Here is a 23,361-nt window from a genome sequence, read left to right as displayed (position 1 = left end):
GTAAACCTTGATTTTTCGAAGTCCGAGCCCGTGGAAATTTTGTATTATATTATTTATTTATATTTTGTGATAACTTTTTGATGATTGCATGACTTACACTGTCACGGTTGTGTTACACTAAAACCTTGAAATAAACTTTCATCAGTTTGCTCATCTTCCAGTCTATACTATATGCCCTCTAAATTTCTTTGTCATTGCTCAAATATTCTGGAAGTTACGGAGGTGAAGGGGGCGGAATTCGCTTCCCTCCGCGGTCTGAAAAGATTAAAAAAAAGCTCGGTCCGAATAAGGTCAAATGACTTCGTGCACACGAGTAGTTACACAATGCTCATAGGCTTTTAAAGTATCCTCTATTTCGCACAGAAATGTAAACACAGTAACTTTGACACATATGTCACCAGAACTGTCGGTCCTCTTTTGCCAGAAAGGCCTCGTACACAAAGAGAGGGTGGCATTAGGGACACATGAGGCTAGGTTTTCGGGTGTAATTCATTCCCCTTCGTAAAAAACATCATACAAGAACTGAACTAGCTGTTGCCGATGAGATAAACGAGATCCACGAAAAGGTTACGGGCTTCTAGAGCAGTTGAAGGCACTTGCAACTGTTGCTCTTACATAATTATATCAATCAATTCTCTGCATTCCTCCAAACAATTTGTGAGGCTTGTTCAGTCGTAGCATTCACCATCAATCACATCAATGTCATCTAGGTCAACTTCTGTCCGGTAATCCGTTGCATTTGTCCATGCAACTAAGTCTTGTTGTCCAGAAGGAGACCGTACGAGTCATAATTAAAGAATTGGATCCTGCTGGCGTACAGTCACTATCATAATGTGTTTTTTGTTTGGAGGAATGCAGAGAATCGATTGAAATAATATTTGATAGAATATTTGAGCAATGACAATGAAATTTAGAGGGCATATAGTATAGACTGAAAGATGAGCAAACTGATGAAAGTTTATTTCAAGGTTTTAGTGTAACACAACAGTGTAGGTCATGCGATCATCAAAAAGTTATCACAAAATATAAATAAATAATACAAAATTTCCACGGGCTCGGACTTCGCAAAATCAAAGTTTACTATACTGATTCAAAGAGCTATGTGTCGTAGATTTGCAACGTACTGCTAAATGATCTTTTTACATGAATAAAACGAACTATCGACATCAAAACATAGCTCCCCGACTGTGGCAGTCATTGTCGTCCACGAAAACAACATGCATGACAGCCGATTACGTGACCAAACAAGTTTCCATTTATCACGTGATAAATGATAAATTATCGCGCGATAATAAATATTAGTGCGCGATAATTTATTATTTATCGCGCGATAATTTCCATTTATCGCGCGATAATCTCCATTTATCGCGCGATAATCTTCATTTATCGCGCGATAATTTTTCATTTATCGCGCTATAATTTCCATTTATCGCGCGATAATTTTCATTTATCGCGTGATAATTTTCATTTATCGCACGATAATTTTCATTTATCGCGCGATAATTTTTCATTTATCACGCGATTATTTCCATTTGTCGCGCGATAAAAAAAAAAAAAAAAAAATGTGTCATGTCCCCTATGGACCACCGTAGGAATGTGCAGAGAATGATAGGAGTACTAGCCAGTCCTTTCCGCTTTTGCAACCTACACTCCACTGACCAAAGAACACAGCTTTCTGCTGTAGGACTCCGCTCGTCACCACAGTCACACGATGAGAATAAAAAAGAGTGATTTTATTGTGTTTATTTTCAAATCCTTAAATATGATATGAAAACCCTTAATTTTTTCAGTTTAAGGCCAAACTTTTCCTACTGAATGACAATAAAGTCGAATGCATCCTGTGTGGCAACTGAGAGTAAGATAGATAGTACATTTTTTGTTTGTTTGTCGAAATAAAACAGAGGTAAGGAAAAAATCAAAAGCGCTTGTCTGGATTCGAGGTACAGTTCTTCCCATTTTTTTACAACTGAGCTGGCCAGTGTTTTGGCATTGAAGGTAGCCGCCTTATTCACATAAGAGAGATTTAGCTTTCGTATTTTTTATTTAAATTTTCTAGTTGTTTCAATATTAATCACACCCAAGAGGTTTCCACGAAAGTGAAATACTAGGAATAAAATTAAATGATCAAAATGTTTTTGCAACAGACAGAATAGCTCGAGTTTCACTGTCCTCTTTACATTCTCGAGTAAAGCGCCATTTGACCAAAAGGAAAATGTCCTTAGAGCGTAAGTCGGAGGAGGAGTATAATTCACCCAGCGACGAAGCCCTGGAAGAAGTAAATAAACACATTAAAGAGGCTTTTAGTATTCTGAAGAAAGAGACGAACAAAGTCCGCAAGGAGAAGGAAGCTTTTGACGAGGTGGCGAAGAAGCTTGAGCACATCCACTTCTCAAAGATGCTTAAACTTAATGTCGGCGGCCACCGTTTCGACACCAGTTTGGAGACCATGAGTAAAGATCCAGGTACTTTTCAGCAGAATTTTTAACGAAATCATTTGACATTTCAATGGAAATATCGAGGTATAAAATCTAATGATAGAAAAATATGCAGTTGAATTACTTTCACTTTCGGCGGTTTGAGAGAGGAACCTTGAATACAAACTACAAGTTTGTCCGCTGAAAAAAAGGTCCTGTGTGAGGATAAAATAGTTTCTGACGCTTTTTCTTTTACTCTTATCTAGTTCAGAATCTCTTTCCTTTGCTTTTGAGTAAAAGTGTTCTTGACTGTGAAACATTTATATACGCTCGTTCTCGGAAAAGATTTCACCTTAACTTTCTTGTCAGAACTCCTCATGAAGGACCGCTATAGACATTAACGTATGTTTTTGTTCTCAGGATCGATGCTGCACGCCATGTTTTCTGGAAGATTTGACACAAAACCCGGCGAAGATGGATCTTACTTCATCGATCGAGATGGAACCCACTTCCGACATATCTTAAATTATCTTCGCACTGGAAAACTTATGCTTCCGGATGACAAAATTGTGCGCAACGAATTGCTAACCGAAGCCGAGTTTTATCAAATCGAGGGTATAATTGAAGAGATGAGGGCAAGACCATTCAAGGATTCTATGATCCTTACATCAGAACAACGCGAACAACTGATCGACTTGCTGAAGGAAACGCTCGAAAGCGCAAGCGACGACTACGTTCTGTTATACCGCGCTTCCAGGAATGGTTGGACGGCTGCCAACTTTCACTCTTCTTGTGACGGCAAGGGACCCACGGTGACAGTGATCAAGAGCGATAATTACATATTTGGAGGATATACTGAGGAACAGTGGGATCCACCTGGTAGGTCCCTCTAACTCTAACAAGTTCAAAACCAACTTTTGTTGTAGCAAAAAGAAATAAAAAATCTAGAATTGCGTGACATCTAAATTTGTGAAAATGGATGGGGGCACAGGATCCATTGCGATCCTAAGTCGTAACCATTCTCCCATGCGTAGTGCCTGTTACGCTTAAAAATTAGCTGCGAATGTTCTTCGCGAAAAAATGTACCCGGCATACACAATCTAGCCTCGTGGTTGCCAATTTTAATTGGCGAACAATATTAAAAGACCTATGATAGAGGATTAGTGTTACCAGTACAACAGCACTCATGATCAGGACACTCATGATCAGGATTCTTGTGGGAGCTATTTTTCCTCCTCCCTCCCCTCTCCCCAAATTCAATGTTGTACGTTACGACATAAAGGCCATATTGCGAGTAAAGTTACACTATTGGAAGGGGGAGGGGAAGGCAGGGGAATCAACAAAGGAGACTTGGGGACTTGCCAAAACAGACTGAGCTGCGTTACGAAAATTTTGATCTACTACATACAACGTGCCCTATCACTTTTTGATTCGCAAATTATATGGTCGATGTAGAGATCGTTTTACCAACCGAATCCTTTTTTCTGTTGTTTAGCTGGTGGAGCCAACTACAAAAAAGCTCACAAAGCGTTCCTGTTCAGCCTTGTCAACCCAAACGGTTTACCAGCTTCAAAGCTACCGCTGATGGCTGGAAAAGAGGGGAATGCAATCTACTGCCACAGTGATTATGGGCCCACATTTGGAGATGGCCATGATCTTCGTATTGTAAATGCACCAAATGCCAAAAACTGCTCTGTCAGCTTGAATAACTCGTACCAGTGCCCAACCGGTCAGAATGCTACCACATTCCTTCAAGGAAACCAAGATTTCACCATCGGTGAAATGGAAGTTTTTGGCTTTGAGAAGTAATATAGAAGCATCCATAATTCTGTAATTGGTGCAATCGATACTGTTTTTCAGGCGATCGCGTTTTTTCATGTGCTTTTCCGTGCATAAAATACTCGATTGGTTTGTCATTTTAGAATAGGGTTAAATTGTTTTCGAGAAAGGCAGAATTCTTAAAATAAACTTTTTAAAACTTGCCACCTTGTAGTGACTGTCTCAAGATCTGTAGATTTACATATCGGATGGAAAAGCATTTGCAAGGAAAACTGGTATCAAATGCACTGAAAGGGGATAACAGTTACCGCAAGTGTATTCCACAGGGACCTTAGCAGCAGCTTATTCCATCATGGTTGTATGAGGGAGGGGAGAGTGAGTGAGATTTTGAAACTGGCGTCTCATAGAAATTTGGAAAGGTACCAAGTTGTTTTAAATGATTTGAAGTCAATACCCTCTGGAGCTTAAAGGAATGTGTGGTCCTAATTGTGTGATCCTAAAATGATCCTTAAAACCGCCATCTCCATCTAAGTTTCTGTTCCCCTTAAAATTTAGTGTTTCTCCAGGCTTCTTGGTTCTATAATAGGATGACGTTAAGTTGCATGTACCCAGCAGTCACCTTCTGGCATGAACAATTCGAAGATAACGCATACGAAGTTCTCTGCACCGAGGAAAAGAAGGCTGGAAAATTGCAATTGGGAGAATGTATCCTCTATAAACCAGAATTTTAGCTCTGGGTATCAATAATTTACGTGTAAGAGCAAGCTAGGTTCCCAAAATCGCCACGCACTTGTATCATAAAATGGCAATGACCACCTCCTGGTTAGCTCAATTGGTTAGAGCACCGGATTGTGTTGTGCGGGCGGTGAAGAGTTCAAGCCCCGGCCGGACCAATACTCATGGTCTTAAAATAACTGAGGAGAATTTGCTACCCTTCTATAACATCAATGAAATGGAAAGATATTATAGTCTTTTCGGATAAGGACGAATAAATGGAGGTCCCGTCTCGTGCTGGGTTAGGGGTAGGAGACGTTAATTTCCCACGCACGAGATTACTGTGTGATGGATGTCCTCCCCTGAGGTGGGATGTTTGGGGGGAAAGGTGAGGTCGTTACATTGACTAAAGCGGCTGTCAGAGGCGCTTAATAATGCTGACGTCCGATCTCAACCTTAGTAACACTGTAGACCTTAGTAATTCAGCCTATGCTGCTATTAAGGTATCGAATCATTCACTTTCACTTTCACTTTATGATCAGGGGAAACAGTTTAGTTCAATTTTGGACCTTTCTCATCAATTCTTTTTAGGATTAGGATCTCCATCATTAATCTTGAGTTATAATTAGTCTTTTCGGAGCCACTCTTCAGACACTTATTTCTTTCCGCACGGCCGCCTTCTTGGAAAGAAAATTGACCGAGAAATTCGATCGTGGGTACGATGTTGACAAGTTTTCTTTTCAATACCGGAAGTAGAAATTTTGGGGCATTTCATTTCACAAAATATTTTCTGCGGATACTTACTTTTGTGGGCCCAGGACAACCGGAAAGCTATGATAACCAACAATAAAATTCATATTGGGCGTATTACATATATCTTATTAACCAAGCGCGAGGGCCGTACTGGGAGAATATCGATATCGGCCCGAGGTCTTGACAGTACGGACCGAGCGCAGCGAGGTCTGTACAAAAAAGACCGAGGGTCGATATTCTTCCAGTACGGTCCCGAGCAAGCTTGGTTAATAAGAGATGTATTATACGACTGAAGTTCAAAGGGACACAAGTGCGGTATCATTCGGGACCATTCGGGACAGTGCCCGGTCCAATACTTAGGGAATATTGGACCGGCAATAGAGCATTTTGATTGGTTGATTTTAGTTATTGGCCCTCTGACTGCCCGAGTCGTGTAATAAATTCTTTCTATCTTTTGTAAAATTCCACACAACTCATATAGAATTTTGATTTTTATTCATTTCCTCGTCATACCCCTACCCTCTATGAGCAACATTTTCTCCTGTGTGCATTTTGTTTGTTTTTATATCTTTGATATAAATGGTAGGTGTTTAGTTATATGGCTTTTTAGTGCTGATGAAAGTTTTCCAATTTTTAAAATTGTTAGCTAGAGTTTTCACGTCACTCCAAATAATTATGCATGACGAAATTGATACACCCGTAATTTCCGAGAAATCTATATATCAGCAGGCAGGTTCTGAGAATAATCAGAATATCTCGGGCTTCTCGGAAAGTTATTTATTTCGGTACCTGTCCTTTTGTATAATCCAGTTGAATAAGAATGTCTTCGAAGCGTAGCTCGGAGAAAGATCACCCCAACGACAAAGCTTTAGACGAAGTGAATAAACACATCAAAGAAGCTTTCGACATTCTGAAGAGTGAGACGAACAAACTTCGCAAGGAAAGGAATGCGTTTGACGAGATGGCCAAGAAGCTCGAGCATGTTCATTTCTCGACGATGCTGAAACTTAATGTTGGCGGCCATTTTTTCTCAACTAGTTTGGCGACTATGACTAAAGATCCAGGTACCTTGAAGCAGTTCTTGAATCTTGAATTATAGCTCAACAGACTATATAACTTTCGCTTCCATTCAGTTGTTTATTCGTAAATTGTTTTCGTGTCCGCTGCTTGTCCACCTTGTCGTAATGCTTTGAAGAACGAGGCAGAAAACAAAAGGATGCATTTTGATTCAATGAGATGTAAATAAGTGGCCCTGTGTAAATGCGAGTAAAGTCTAACCGTAAAGTTCACCGTTTAGGAAATATGAGTCAAGACGAAGCGTATAAAATTAACTGTTTACTCTTACATGAGGCGCCGTGAGGTGAACTCAAAATTCAGCACTAAACTATCGAATTAAGATCGAATTCAGCTTGAATTCAGGTAAAAACTCGGTGGCCCTCGTGGTCTTTACTCGAAGGCCACTCACGCGCATGCCCGAAAGTCAAGCGCCTCCGTAGGGGAACCAGCTGGGGAACGTGAAGCCCAGCGGTAACACCTTGTATTCTGTAGTTTTACCTATTTGTTTTTGCTCAAAATTTGGTTCGACGTATTATGTTCGACATTTGAATCAACGGTCGAATTTAACCCTCCTGGGTAGACCGAAATTACACTTACGATCACGTAATTTAGGCGATTATTTTAAACATTACAAGTCCTTCCTTCCAAATATAGATTGAAGTCATTCTAGTAAAATGCTATCAACAACATGCTTCTGCCAGGTTAGTTTTTAACATGTTACGGCGTTGAAACATTAAAAATTTGTAAATTTGCCAAACAGAAATCCTATTTCGCTAATAACAGATTTTTATTTCGTAAACGATTACAGATTTCTAGTTCGCAAATCATTAACAGATTTCCATCTCGAAAATTGTAGATTTCTATTTCGTAAATCGCAGATTTCTATCTCACAAATTACAGATTTTCATTTCGTTTTGTTTCGTTTTGCTTCGTTTCGTTTCGTTTCCTAGATTCTATGATACATGCAGTTTACAGCCGCAGGGTGACCGAAAGCGGGACAACGAACGAACAATATCTTGCCGCATTGAGGACACGAGTACTATTATAGGTTCCTGAAACTAAAACAATATTGTCAGTTCTCCCGCTCACTCGAAGTTAAGATCTAACTTGAAAGAGATACGATTAAACTTTACCTAATAGGGAAATTTGCTGCATCGACAGAAAATAAAGAAGGCGCATGCAAAGTAAGTTTATGGGCAGCTGTGCTTTCAATAGAACTCATTCGAAATGGAATGTTTATGGCTTGTCCATTGTAGGGTAGTCCATCGGGGAAGTTCATGGACTGGTCGCCAGTGTTTTTCCATCACCAAAGCTCGACGTTTGAACGTTAACTGGGCCTAATAGTCCATTGCTCAAAACAATCCTTACATTTTAGGGCGACCTCCGTCAGTAATTTAATGAACCTGCATTCATTTATCTTCACTAGTGTCATAACTAACAAACACGTCGAACACAGTCAGTCCGCCATTCTATAAACTTCTGGCTTCTTGAGAAATCACACCAAACGATTTCTGATATGTTGAATACAGTTTACTTTTTGAGGCTCGACGCTACCCACCGACTGCGTAAACGTAGTTGATTCCTCAATAGGGTGCTTTTATTTTTCCAGGTTCCATGTTACACGCCATGTTTTCAGGCAGATTTGACACAAAACCCGGCGAGGATGGATCTTACTTCATTGATCGAGATGGAACCCACTTCCGCTACATCCTGAATTATCTTCGCACTGGAAAACTCGTGTTGCCTGACAACAAAGTCGTCCGTAAAGAATTGTTGACAGAGGCTGAATTTTATCAAGTCGAAGGGATTATTAGTGAGATGAAAGCGAAACCATTCAAGGATTCAACGATTCTTTCATCACAACAGTGCGATATACTGATCGACTGGCTGAAGAACATACGCCAAAGCCTGAGTGATGACTACGTCTTGCTGTACAGAGCCTCTCGAAATGGCTGGGGTGCGTCCAACTTTCACTCCTGTTGTGACAACAAAGGACCAACAGTTACAGTGATAAAGAGTGGGAACTGCATTTTTGGAGGATATACCGATGCGCAGTGGCAATCAGGTAAGAGGCCTTGCCTACTCTTTAAAAAGAAACGCTTTTTTTTTACGTTGCTGAGAAGACATGACTTCATAACCAGAAAAAAGATAAAGATATTTTTGCGATGTTATATATTTGAAAGTTTATATGAATGACAGTAAATGTCAGAAAAAAGTATCCATAACCTAAAGTAATTTTCGAATGTTTAACTTAATATATTTCTATCAAAGTTTTCTTCCTATTTCTAAGGGAGGGTTGTCCAAAGATAGTCTTTTATTCCCACGGGGCATTTTAAAAATGTCCAGTGTAATTTATCCGAAGTTTATTTTTGTCAGCTAATGGGGTATGCAAGAAAGGACCAAATTCATTCCTGTTCAGCTTGGTCAACCCAAGTAGTCTGCCATCAACAAAGATGCCTTTGAGAGATGGTCAAGAAGGAAATGCTATCTACTGCCATAGTAGCTATGGTCCGGTATTTGGCGGTAGTCAAGATCTTCTCATAAATAATTCTCCAAATTCTAATTACTGCAGTGCAAATGTTCACAATGCATATCAGTGTCCAGTTGGTCAGAATGGTGCCACGTTTCTAACAGGAAATCAAAACTTTCTCGTGAATGAAATGGAAGTGTTTGTGTTCGAAAATTAAGGGCATTGCTGGTAATTTCACTTCCTGATTAGACTAGAGCTGATTTTAAACGGTCGGTTTTTTTTCCTAGTTATGTTACATTAGTGACTTAGAGAAATAAGATGCTTTTGTAACTTTGTCATCTGGATTGGACTCTCCTAGTCTTTTAACAATCGTATCCTAATCCTGATTGTGAAGAATTATTGATCGGTTAATAACTACTGTTGTCACTTAGACAAACTTGAGTTGCAAAAATAAACCTTTGAGAAAACTGTGTCTGACTGGAAATCCGTAAAAGCTCTCGTCGGTGGTATATTAATCGGAAAATGGAGGATTAAGCATCTAGCCAGCGCAGTGTAGGATTTAAGAGCATGAATAAGTTGTTTCCTAGTGATAAATTTTCAATTTAAATAAAGGGAGAGGATTTGGTCAAAGCTAAATCTGGTTTTCCACTGGTAAGTTTTTGGTCTATGTTGCTGAAACTACCGTCAATGTAAAACAACAAATTAAGTTGCTGAAAGGGCAGAGTATCCCGAAAAAGCAAAAACGTTTTTAACTGTGCAGGATCATGAAATAGCGAAAAAGGTTTTTAACTGCGTAGCTCTATCACAACAAAAAGTTATGACCTGTTCAGCAAAAAGGATATACATATGAACACAACAACTTTCTTGCAGAATTAAGCCTTGCCTCACCTGGAAATATTCATTTATTACCAAAAACACTGCCTTCGGCTCTGACGAAGGGCTAGCGTTCGAAACATCAGCTTACGTTATCAACTCAGGTAATAAAATTTCTTGTAATACTACTCCACCGACGCAACGTTATGGTTTCTTTAGTAAGTTATTCCCTTAACGTAGGGCAGAATTCTAGTTTTGTCGTTCTAGCATCTTTCTTACACACAGTAAACCCATGATTTATCTCGTCGGATCAGGTCTTGAAAATCCAGTAAGAGTGGCCAAGCGCTAAGCTCCAGCAAGTCCGCTTCAAGGAGGGATTCATCAGTTTGTTTGGAAAATTCACACAATATTTATATTTTTTCTAGTCACCTTGATGCTTCGGGACGTTTTAGGGATGTGTCCAACCAATCTTGTGACTACTTCAAAGGCTTTACGTTATAAAGTATCATGCGAAACGAAGTGGAACTTGAAACACTTATTACTTTTCATATCACTGCATGAGTAAAAGGCATCCAGTTGTTTCTGAGAAATCGAAATAACGGAAATTAATCAAAATCTCGTGTAATTTCCGCGAAATATAAAGACAAAGAAGCGTGTGTTAATTCTTGAAACTCTTTGCATTTAGTACTTGTCGACGTCTTGTTGGAGAGAGTTGAAATGTTTCTCTCCTGCATTTCGAAGAAAATTCACTCACACAATAGCCTGCGTGCAGCCCCACTGGTCCTCCGTAAAGGGGGTCTGCGTAATATCGAACAAAAACGAGTAGAAAGACCCCCCCGCAAATAGTTTGAAAATATAGAATCGTTGCCGATTGTCTACTTTATAACGCGGCCTCTCATTGGCTTGTCCCAGTCTCTATCTACCGGGTCAATGTTTTGATTTCACACGTGAGTTTGACAGGTCGAAGAAATTTTATATTTTTGCCCGGATATTTTGAGTTTTTATCGCCATGTAAAGTACAAATGGGAACTTAAACGGCATGTAATCTTTGCGTGGTCTTGATCATTTTCTGTCCATCTTATGCCCTTGATGATTCTGGAGTTACAAAGACCACTAATGAAGTGGATTTATACCGTGCAAGTTGCTCGTCGTCGATGCGTTTGTTCCGCCATCTTGGATTTTCATCTTCAACAAGATCACATCGCTACTTCACTGCTCGGATATCTCATACTCCGAACTCTGTTTCTTCCTTTAACCTAACGAGTCTTCGCTTATCAACTAGTGGCGACATCAGCCCGAACCCTGGTCCACCAATTACGTCTTTTACAACAAATCGTCGAGCAGTTAAACATCGAAGCCATCATCATAGCCACCGCTCCAACGTTGTGCAGGTAAACCGCGTATCTGATCTCCATTTGAGTACATCGAACACTCAGCTGACCATGTGCACGTTAAATGCTCGTTCTATTTCAAACAAATCTGCACTGTTTGTTGATTATGTCGACGAATGCAAAGCTGACCTAGTTGCAATAACTGAAACTTGGTTATCAGACAACGACTCCGCTGTGTGCTACGAGATAACTCCTGCTGGCTATAAACTGTTACACTGCCCTAGGGGTGATCGTAGAGGTGGAGGTACGGCCCTCTTGTTCAGAGATAACATCAATGTTTCCAAGCTCGAAACTGTTTCAAGGATTTCCTTTGAATCTTCTGAATACCTTGTCTGCACTGGCTCCCCACGCTTTCGACTGGCAATCATCTATCGACCGCCGTACTCTGTTAATCATCCTGTGACTGTAAACAGCTTTATTGACGAATTTTCAGAGTACCTTGAATCTGTTATCCTATCTAACGACGTCCTGTGTTTAACTGGCGATTTTAACATCCATGTTGATGATCACAATGATTCAGCTGCTTGTCGCTTTTTGGATTTATTGGAGTCAATGTCTTTAACTCAACATGTGACAGAACCAACGCATGAACTTGGTCATACACTAGATCTGGTAATTACTCGAACGTCAGACAACCTTATTAGCGGTCGACCATCGCCTGACATTCTATTTTCGGATCATCTAGCGTTACTTTTCAAATTGAAAACACCTCGACCACCTCTCAAAGTTGGGCGTGTCTCATTTAGGAAGCTGCGATCAATTGATAAGTCTGCTTTTGCGGATGAAATCTGTAACAGCGAGCTTCTTCAAACGGATACTGAAGATCCTGATGAGCTTGCCGCCTTATTCAACAACACATTGCGTTCCCTGCTGGATCGGCACGCTCCTGTTAAGCAAAAGAATGTTACTATTAGAACTCGTGTTCCATGGATGAATCATGAAATTATATCGGCTAAACGTCAACGGAGGAAAGCTGAAAGGAAATGGAGGGCTTCTAAAGCACACATCGATTTACTATCCTACCGCGCAATGAGAAATCGAGTGACGTTTTTGAGTAACGAGGCTCGTAGTGCATACTATACAAACTTCATAACTGAGAACAGCACGGACCAGAGAAGGTTATTTAGAGCAAGTAAGTCCCTGCTGAATTTATCAAATGGTCCTGGCCTCCCACTGTCGACTAATGATTATCAGTTGGCTAATGATTTTGGAAAATTCTTTGCTCAAAAAATTGTTGATATCAAGTCTGCTATTGCAAACCAGAGCCGCCTTCCTGTCACCATTGACGCTGCCAGTACTGTGACTGCTTCCTGTTTTTCAGAATTTACTCTCCTGTCCGAATCAGAGGTGTTTGATTTAATCAAAACTTCATCAAAGAAATCTTGTCTTCTTGATCCTATTCCAACCAAGCTTCTTACTGACTTCGCCGATGTGCTACTACCTCCGATCACGAAAATAATAAATCTTTCGCTTGATTCTGGTTATTTTCCACGCATCTGGAAAAGTGCTCTAGTACGGCCGCTGCTGAAGAAGGATGGATTACCTCTTGTTTTTAAGAACTACAGACCCGTGAGTAATTTGGCATTTATCTCAAAGCTGGTTGAGACTGTTGTTGCCAAGCAGCTACAGCATTATCTGAATGGCAACAATCTGTTCCCAGTGTTTCAATCCGCCTATCGACAGAACCACAGCACAGAAACTGCACTCCTTAAGGTTACGAATGATATTCTCCTTAACATGAACAGTCAACGTGTTACTCTGCTTATTCTGCTCGATTTAAGTGCTGCCTTCGACACAGTTGATCACGACACCATGCTACGTCGACTTGAGTCATCATTTGGTATACAGGGGAAAGCCCTCTCCTGGTTTACGTCCTATTTGTCTGGTAGAACTCAACGGATCATGATTAACGATTCACTATCGGAACCTTTTAAATTAGAATGCGGTGTGCCTCAAGGTTCCTGTCTGGGTCCGTTATTGTTTTCGTTATATACGAGCAAGCTTTTTGAGATCATTGAATATCATTTGCCCACGATTCATTGTTACGCTGATGACTCACAAGTTTACATCTCATTTAGTCCCAACGACAGAGCTGAACAACTTGCTGTAGTGAGGAGTATGGAGGACTGCATCAGAGACATTCGTCTTTGGATGTTGAATAATGATCTTAAATTAAATGACGACAAGACTGAATTCCTTATCATTGGCACATCACAACAGCTGGGAAAGCTCGACAATATCAGTATACGTGTGGGCGACTCAGACATACACCCCGTGCCAATTGCGAGAAATCTTGGTTCCTGGTTTGATTCAAGGCTCTCCATGGCAACACACATCACGAAAATTTGTGCCTCTTCATTTTACTACATTTATAATATTCGTCGGATCAGAAAGTACCTTTCACAGCAGTCAACTGAAACTCTTGTCCATGCATTCATAACGAGCCGCCTGGACTATTGTAATGGCCTATTATATGGACTACCGGACTGCTTGTTGAATAAGCTGCAACAAGTACAGAATGCTTGTGCCAGACTGATTCTTAAAGAACAGAAATTTTGTCATATTACGCCCTTAATTTTTAAGTTACACTGGTTACCAATTAGATATAGAATTGAGTTTAAAATATTGTTAATTACTTTTAAGATTCTTAATTTTTTAGCCCCTTCTTATCTATCCTCTCTTATTTCCCTTAGACCCCCCTCCAAATATAATTTAAGAAATTCCAGCGATAAGCTTTTACTTAGCCATCCATCATTTAAATCGAAAGCTACACTGGGGGACCGTTCCTTTACCTGTGCTGCTCCGAAACTATGGAACGAACTACCGCTGGATATTAGGAGCGCAGGAACAGTAAATATTTTTAAAGCTAAACTTAAGACTCACCTTTTTCGTAGTGCATTTTTATAGCTTTTTTAGCCATTCTAAGTTTACTTTTGATTGTTTCTTAAAATTATTGTAAGTCTATTTTAATGGTAATTTTTAATCTTGTAATGCGCATTTGAACATTTTATGGAATTTGCGCACTATAAATTTTAATATTATTATTATTATTATTATTATCGAAAAGGACTATGAAAGATATCGAGTGGATGGAAGAGGAAAGTTCGAAATTTATGCTGCAATACAGACAATCCCATTCGACGTGCCGAATACATCTCCATTCGTTTGTAGAAGTTGTTTGAACAAGCTGAAAAAGAGACTAAATATGCTTCTCCAGGTACGTGATCAGAGAAACTTTCCGAAACAGCATAACTACCCAGAACTAACGTGCACATGATGGAGGAGATTTACCTATTCCCGTTACGCTGAAAAAGTCACTTCTGGATGAAGAGCTTCAAGGAAGGAATGTGCTCACTTCCACTCCAGCGAGTAAGGAGTCTCACTTCCCTGACGCTGTACTTAATTAGCCCAATCCGACCGATAAATGCGTTCTCCTCTGCCGCATCCACCAAGACTAATGTTTTGGACCACACTTCGGTTTGCTTCAACTTATCACGTACCGACAAACACTTTTTGAGTTACTAAACCCGTTTAGGACTTGTGAACTGAAGAGTTAGAGACTGGGACAAGCCAATGAGAGGCGGCGTTATAATGTAGCCAATCGGCAACGATTACATATTTTCAAACTAGTTGCGGGGGATCTCTCTACACACTTTTGTTCGATATTACGCAGACCCACTTGACGAAGGATCAGTGGGTCTGCACGCAGGCTACTCACACAACAGCGCAAAAGAAACTAAGATGTCTTCCTCTCGCATCTTGGACTGCGAGAGGAAGATGTAATGAGAATAATAATAATAATAATAATAATAATAATAAAATACTTATGCAGGATAACCAATGCACGCGTCCGTGAACATCTCTCTTCAAACAAGTCCTCACATATCTTCAAACATTTACAAAACTCAGAAAGTTATCGTCAATCTTGCTCTGCGGATTGTTTTGAAATCCTTGATTCCGCCCCTACTAAAATTTCAACTTAAACTTAAGGAGGCTATGCACATAAACTGGGAAAAGCTTAATTTAAACCAACAAGTTCATCACGTCAACATGACGCTTATGCTTTAGGCTTTATATTCTTTCCAACACTTCGTTACTCACTCAAATATGTAATTTTTGTCACTTAATCATAGTTAATTATGCATGTTTCGCCTAGTTGTTATATAATCCTAACGGTTTTTCAAATATTCTGTAACTGACGATGATGTTCGTAACATCGAAACATGTCTTTGAAATTAAAAAATGTCGTTCTCTTCTTGAAGATAACCAATTCAGTTATAAAAACTGCTATCAACATGGGTCTGCAAAGTTTTTTTCAAGTAGTCTTAGAAACAAGTATGGTCATTTAAGTCTTTACCCAACTACGTAGCTTTGGACGGAGTGAACAAACACATAACAGAAGTATTCAGTATTTTGAAGAGCAAGATAAGAAAAGCTCGTATACGGAAAAAAGAAGCTTTTGAGGAGGTTGCAATGAAGCTGGAATATGTTCACTTCTCAACGATGCTGAAACTCAATCTCTTTTCGATCAGTTTACAACCATGAATAAAGATCAAGGTACTTTAGGCATTGGTTAACGCATTTGTTATGTAATGAGAGGTCTAAAATTTAGTTAGTAAAATATTCGATTTGAATGCTTTTCCGACAACAGTTCGGCCGTAATGAAAGAAATATTGCACCCTATGTTGTGAAATAAACTCATTATTCCAATAAGTTTTTTCAAGTAGTCTTAGAAACAAGTATGGTCATTTAAGACTTCGCCATGTCTTTGATTGAAGTTGATCTACGATGGCCAATTTGTCGTTTATATTTCATAGATAAAAAAAGATTGATCTATTATTCATGATCAGTCACTTAAACACTTACGAAATATTCTCGAACTTTAAGCTCTAGTAAGGCATGTTCATATTTGGAAAATGTACTTCCATATCGATCCCGTTGAACTTGCTCCTCTTTTAAAATTTCGATAACTGAGGCAGCAACAAAGAGTTTTCAGTTTTATCGTGTTTTTCTGGGTTCTATGTTACGTGCCATGTTTTCAGGAAGATTTGACATAAAACCTGGTGAGGATCGAACCTACTTCACTGATCTAGATGCAACCCACTTCCGGTACATCCTGAATTATCTTCGCACTGGGAAACTCGTGCTACCTGAAGATACAGTCGTTCGCAAGGAGCTGTTAACCGAGGCCGAATTATATCAAATCGAAGGAATGCTCATTAAGCTGAAGGCACAACCTTTTCAGGATTCAGTGATCCTTTGCTTAGAGCAACGTCATATCTTGATTCAGACTGGTTGAGGGACACGCTTGAGAGCGCAACTGACTACTACGTTTTGTTGTACCGCGCCACCCGGAATGGCTGGAATGCTTCCAACTTTCACTCCATTTGCGACCGAAAGGGGCCAACAGTAACAGTGATTAAGAGTGGAAATTACATCTTTGGAGGATATACTGAGGAACAATAGTATCAACCCGGCAAGTTTTAATGCTTCTTTACAAATCTTTTAACAACAGAGTTAAAGCGACTAATTTGTTGCCCCATGAGGCCTGAGCTGTCCTCATCATCATCATCATCATCAATCTTTATTCATACACGAAGTCGAATCATTTTACATGGTCTTCCTAGGAATCGTGTTTGAACTACACTAAAATACTTTAAAGAACTATTGACTATAATATAAAAAATACAAAACTTACATCATGAATCATAAGGAACTATTAGCTATAATGTTAAAAATAAAAAAACTTACATTGTTGGTAATAAAAATTACAATGGTGTATCAAAAAAATCTTTCCCATGAAATGAAGTTTTAAAAACATTTAAACTAGGCAGTTTTCTAATCTCTGAGGGAATTCTGTTCCACAGAACAGATTCTCTGTAGTGTAGGCTCTCTTTTGCAGACTCAGTTCTGGGTCTGGGCTCATAATAATTTAATTCAGAATTTCTAAGATTGTGTGAATGTACATTTGAGGTGTTGGTAAAGATCCGCCTCAGATACGATGGGGAAAGATTATTATGAATTTTATACATTGTCACAGCCAACTGTTTAAGTCTTACAGATTCCAGTCTTTCCCAGCCAAGTTCATCCAACAAAACACTTGAGCGAACGTCATAATTAGAAAAGGTGAGAATTCTAGCAGCCCTATTCTGCAGCTTTTGAAGTTTGTTTGTTAGGCCCTTATTGATATTACCCCATACAGTAATTAAAGTATGGCATTACCAGTGCATTGTACATATTCACTCTTGTATCATGTGGTACAAAATGATTTACACGCCTTAAAATAGCAATGCCAGCGAATATTTTCTTTGAAATGGTATGAATGTGTGGGCGCCAGTTCAAAGATTCATCAATTTGAACTCCAAGGGTTTTATGTTTAATTACTCTATCTAAGGGTGTATTATTGACTTTGACTGTGAAGTCACTATTTATTTGGGATAAATTAAATTGATGTGTGCAGTAGCCTGGAATACCTGTGCGTGTGATACGATGGAAATTGGGCTCGAGAAAACCCATAACTCCTAGCTTTTCTTAATTGCAACCAGTCTCTCGTGCTTTGAACTTCGGTAATTTTAACTCGCACTTTTTAAACAAAACACGTGGCTCCAAACAATATTCAGTTTATTAAGAAGACAGAACATCTTTAGGGGTATCGAATGGTCTCATTCAATTTACAAGTGCTAGCAAAATTTGGGCTTTGCTCGAATTGCTCGCAAAAATTAGACGGGTGCTCGTGTGTCCGTGCTCGCAAAATTTTTGCAACTACTCGCATGCTCGCATTCTCGTTAACAAGTGCTCGATTGCTCGAAATTCCGTTAATCCTGGTTTGTAGTTACTTTTTATTCATATATAAACGATAAATCAGTTATGGTATGGTTTTAAACAAAAAGGTTAAAACATCCCTACCTCCAGCTTCAGTCTTTCTTCAACAGTTCAGCCTGTAACTGTTTTGGAGTCGCTGTATGTATTATCGGAAAAAAAGCTCGAAGCTTAATGACAAGCATTTCGCTTATTGATCTATTCTTCATCATATTTCTTTGTCGCAGGCTTTCTGCTCGAGAGGGGTACAGTTTCGCAGTTCAAATATGTCACCGTTCATCTATTCACTTGTTTTTTAGGTTATTAAAAAGTACCCAAAATATTTCACTTCTGTTAATACTGGTTTTGCTTTTTCCCTCAGTAGATTCGCCGGCTTTCATAGCTTGAAGCTAGCCTTACAATGTTGTTTCTTTTCCAGGGAATTTTACCCAATGACTTAAACCTTCTTTTGCTTGAACAAGAGAACGAGACTGTAACACGATCTATTTACCAGGTATTCTGATAGGAAACTCGACATAAAGGGAGGTGACATAATCTCCCGTGGAGACAACATTACTCGCGAAACTTTGTCGATCTAAACTCCCATTTATTTCAGCAAATTATCAGGATTTGTAGACATGATGGATTTTCCAGTGTGCAATGGGTAATAAAATAGACGGAGTCATAATATTTTGAAACAGTGCACTCGTGGAAGCTTCCCAACCATCAGTAATAATAACTATTATAATCTGATGCCAAACGGTGGCATATGATGAAACCCGATTAACCAAGACAACATTAATAAAAACCCTCGGTCGTTTGTGCTTCACCGGAAATTATTTAATGAAATGTTGTTTGAATAATTTTGATTAAAAATAAAAGGCCTAGCCAAACGAGGAGACATGTCTAAAAACTTAATGTCTCCATGTCGCGCGGAAGCACGAAATGTAAGAATTCTTCTCGAAAGGAACTCGCGAAGGTAGAAAGTAATCTAGAGAAATACTACTATTACCAGTACTATTTGACTCTCAGAGCTACTTCTACAGCTTGTGAGATCTGTGCGGCTGCAACTGGTTAGATTCTAGAAGCCTCCAAATAAATAAAGCTTCATTACGCTGAATATTTTTCAGTTGATCAGCGGGAAACCAGTTTGCCGATCCCCGAAGCCGAAGCCCAAAATGCTTTTTAAACCGAATGTCACGTTATTTACATTTCATAAGAACTATATAACCAAAAAAAACTATCCATTTTAGCGTCGGGTTAGAAAGAGATGGAAAACTTTAGGTTGCGGGCTTTGGATCTAGTACATCTCCTTGACAGCTCTTGAAGTTCTTAAGCGTCCACCCTGACTGACTCGAGTGAAGCTACGTGACGTAATTTGGCATCAAGTAGGGCACAGTTGGCTGTAAGATGCTGGGACTGGCTGAACCGCCCTAGCTTTGCATCTATTGTTCCTTTTTGGAAGTGTCAGCCATATAATTAGCTATTACTTGGCGCAAAACAACGTCTGCTATTAATAAAAGAGAGATTCTGGCTTGCGGAAAATTTACGAAGTACTCGAAGAGTTCGCTGCTCGCCATCTGAAAATTTCTAAACTGCTCGCTGCTCGCCATCTGTATTTTCTAGTGCTCGCTACTCGCAAGAAAAGTTTGACAACTGCTCGTACTCGCAAAAATAGACACACCGCTCACATGTTCGCAAATGCTCGCAAAGACCATTCGATACCTCTAAAACGGAAAGGGGGCTCATGATCCATTGCGATCTCAAGTCGTAACCATTCTCCCATGCCTAGTGCCTGTTACTCTTAAAAATTAGCCGCGAATATTCTTCGTGAGAAAATGTACCCGGCATACACAATCTAGCCTCGTGGTTGCCAATTTTAATCGGCGTAGAATATTGAAAGACCTATTATAGAAAATTAGTGTTACCAACACAACAGCACTCTTGATCGGACACTTGATTCTAGTAGGAGCTATTTTTCCTCCTCCCTCCCCTCTCCTCAGATTCAATGTTGTACGTTACGACATAAAGGCCATATTGCCAGCAAAGTTACACTAATGGAAGGGGGAGGGGAGGGCAGGGGAATCAACGGGGGAGACTTGGAGACTTGCCAAAACAGATTGCGCTACAAAAATGTTGATCTACTAAATACAATGTCTCCTTCTAGTTTTTGATTCATAAATCATCTGGTCGATGTAGAGATCGTTTTACCAACCGAATGCTTTTTGCTGTTGTTTAGCTGTTGCAGCCAATTAAAAAAAAGCTCACAAAGCGCTCCTGTTCAGCCTTGTCAAGCCAAACGGTTTACCAGCTTCGAAGTTACCACTGATAACTGGAAAAGAAGGGAATGCAATTTACTGCCACAGTGGGTATGGGCCCACATTTGGAGGTGGCCACGATCTTCGTATTGTCGTAGCACCAAATGCCAACAACTGCTCTGTCAGCTTGAATAACTCGTACCAGTGTCCAACGGGTCAGAATGCTGCCACATTTCTTCAAGGAAACCAGAATTTCACCATCGGTGAATTGGAAGTTTTCGGCTTTGAGAAGTAGTGTAGAAGCTTCCATAATTCTGTAATTGTACCGATCGTACTGCATTTCAGACGATTGCGGGTTTTTTTCATGTGCTTTTACCTAAATAAAATATTTGATTGGTTTGTCATTTTAGAATAGGGTTGAATTGTTTTCGAGTAGGGCAGAGTTCTTAAAATAAACTTTTTTAAAACTTGCCAGCGTGTTGTGACTGTTTCAAGATCTGTAGATCTACATATCGGATGGAAAAGCATTTGCAAGGAAAACTGGTCTAAAATGCACTGAAGGGAGTAAGAGTTACTTCAGGTGTATTCCATAGGGATCTTGGCAGCAGTTTGTTTCATCGTGGTTTTATGAGAGAGGGGAGGGTGAGTGAGAATTTGAAACCGGCGTCTCATAGAAATTTGAGAGGGTATCAAGTTGAGAGCTTAAGGTGGCTAGTACCAGTCTCTTCCCGCGGGGAAAAGCTCTCTCTTGCTTGACGCGCGAGAGAAAAATGCGAAAGAAGCGCGAGATCAAAAGATGAAAATTTAAAACAAAGATGGCAGCGCATGGATTTTTTTCTACTTTTGTGAGACGTTTACCTAAGAGCGTGTATTTGATGTGTTGAGCGGCCACTGCGGATGCAGGAGATAGAAACTAAGATAAAAAAGACGATTTTCCGAGAAGTAAAGTTGCTTCACTTCACATCTAAAAGAATTATTCAACCGATATGAAATCTTGCGACAGCGAAAAAAGAAGAACTCAAGTGAAGAATAATCTACCTGAAGTGGAAGAAGACTTTGAAATTTCAAGGAAAATAATATGATGTAGCCAGAAGTCGTGTGTAGGATTTTTCATCGCGTTGCGATGGAAACTGCTAGTGACGAAATGACACCTATTCTTGGATTACCAATGATTACATAATTCAAACCCGTAAAAGTGTTCAACTGGCCTTGGTCAGTCTTTCTGTTGTATTCTTTCAACGTTACAAACCATCAAAAAGATAAAAACTGGTACTAGCCACCTTAATGAAAGGTGTGATGCTAATTGTGTGGTCCTAAATAAATTCTTAAAACCGTCATCTCCATCTAAGTTTCTGTTCCCTTTAAAATTTCGTGTTGCTCCAGTCTTCTTGGTTCTATAATAGGATGACGTTATGTTGCATGTACTCAGCAGCCACCTTTTGGCATGAACGATTCAAAGATAAAGCATAAGACGTTCTCTGCACCGAGGTAAAGAAGGCTAGGAAATTGCAAATGGGATGATTTATCCTCTATAAACAAGAAGTTTAGCTTTGTATTTCAATCAATTTACGTGAAAGAGCAAGCTAGGTTCCCAAAATCGCCAGCACTTGCATCATAAAATGGCAATTTATGATCAGGGGAAACAGTTTAGTATAATTTTGGGCCTTTCTCATAAATTTTTTTAGAATCAGGATCTCCCTCATTATAATCTTGAGTTATAATTAGCCTTTTGGAGCCACTCTTCAGACACTGTTATTTCCTTCCGAACGGCCGCCATCTTGGAAAGAAAATTGACCGAGAAACTCCTGGGTACGATGTTGACAATTTTTCATTTCAATACCAGAAGTGGTAAATTTTTGCGGCATTTCATTTTACGAAACTTTTTCTGCGGATACTCACTTTTGTCGATCCCGGACAATCAGAAAACTGTCCTAGCCACAAACAAAATTTATACTGGGAGTATTACATTCTGTCTATCTTTGGTAAAATTCTACATAAGTTATATAGAATTTTGATTTTTATTCATTTCCTCGTCATACCCTGACCCTTTATAAACAATACTTTCTCCTGTGTACATTTTGTTTGTCTTTATCTCTCTCATATTAATAGTAGTTTCCTGCAGTCAGTAAGTCAGTAATGTTGAGCTATATGGCGTTTTAGCGCTGATGAATGCTTTCCAATTTAATCATTATAGTTTCCATAGTTTTCACTCGAATTAATTATGCATGACGAAATTGATACACCCATAATTTCCGAGAAAACTACATAAGAGCAGACAGGTTCTGAGAATAATCAAAACATCTCAGGCTTCTCGGAAAAGTTTTGATTTCAGTACCTGTCCTTTTGTATAATCCAGTTGAGTTAAAATGTCTTCGAAGCGTAGCTCGGAGAAAGATCACCCCAACGACAAAGCTTTAGACGAAGTGAATAAACACATCAAAGAAGCTTTCGACATTCTGAAGAGTGAGACGAACAAACTTCGTAAGGAGAGAAATGCGTTTGACGAGGTGGCCAAGAAGCTCGAGCACGTTCATTTCTCGAAGATGTTGAAACTCAATGTTGGCGGCCATTTTTTCTCAACTAGTTTGACGACTATGACTGAAGATTCAGGTACTTTGAAGCTGTTCTTTAATCATGAACTAGCTGTGCCATGACGTACTATGCAACTTCGCTTCCATTCGGTTGTTTTTTTGTAACTTTTTTTCCGTGTTCTCAGCTGTTTTAGGACCAGTTCAAACGTCTGCCTTCACATCAGACGAACTAAATTGAGCAGGGAACCATGTTCATTATATATTAGACGTTTGCCTCAGTTTTGGATCAAACAACACGTTTATAATAAACTTCGAGTCGTATACTGTAATTAAAATTGATTTAATCTGATTTGTGCCTATTTACAGTACAATAATAATAATAAT

The 23,361-nt window shown here is 39.4% G+C and overlaps 2 protein-coding genes, 1 long non-coding RNA gene and 1 pseudogene across 3 annotated transcripts; all 4 read left to right on the top strand.

The window, feature by feature from the left end:
• The first annotated feature begins 2,122 nt into the window (after nucleotides 1-2,122).
• Nucleotides 2,123-4,395, top strand: LOC111339881 (uncharacterized). Its single transcript, XM_022946606.2, has 3 exons — nucleotides 2,123-2,462; nucleotides 2,835-3,293; nucleotides 3,910-4,395. Exons 1-3 carry the CDS (start codon nucleotides 2,213-2,215, stop codon nucleotides 4,221-4,223), a joined length of 1,023 nt encoding a protein of 340 aa, XP_022802341.2. The 5' UTR covers nucleotides 2,123-2,212; the 3' UTR covers nucleotides 4,224-4,395.
• Nucleotides 4,396-6,372: 1,977 nt separating this feature from the next.
• On the top strand, nucleotides 6,373-9,656 carry LOC111339873 (uncharacterized). The gene is made up of 3 exons (XM_088738200.1): nucleotides 6,373-6,724; nucleotides 8,326-8,781; nucleotides 9,093-9,656. The coding sequence occupies exons 1-3, from the start codon at nucleotides 6,481-6,483 to the stop codon at nucleotides 9,401-9,403; spliced, it is 1,011 nt and encodes a 336-aa protein (XP_088594326.1). The 5' UTR covers nucleotides 6,373-6,480; the 3' UTR covers nucleotides 9,404-9,656.
• Nucleotides 9,657-15,878: 6,222 nt separating this feature from the next.
• On the top strand, nucleotides 15,879-20,741 carry LOC148720789 (BTB/POZ domain-containing protein KCTD21-like; annotated as a pseudogene).
• A 1,976-nt stretch (nucleotides 20,742-22,717) lies between these two features.
• On the top strand, nucleotides 22,718-23,326 carry LOC148720788 (uncharacterized). The gene is made up of 2 exons (XR_015993089.1): nucleotides 22,718-23,056; nucleotides 23,163-23,326. It is a non-coding gene; the product is annotated as an uncharacterized LOC148720788 (long non-coding RNA).
• Nucleotides 23,327-23,361: the final 35 nt, after the last annotated feature.

Source organism: Stylophora pistillata, chromosome 11, assembly GCF_964205215.1.
Source record: "Stylophora pistillata chromosome 11, jaStyPist1.2, whole genome shotgun sequence".
Lineage (NCBI taxonomy): Eukaryota > Metazoa > Cnidaria > Anthozoa > Scleractinia > Pocilloporidae > Stylophora > Stylophora pistillata.
This window is presented reverse-complemented; position numbering and strand designations above follow the sequence as displayed.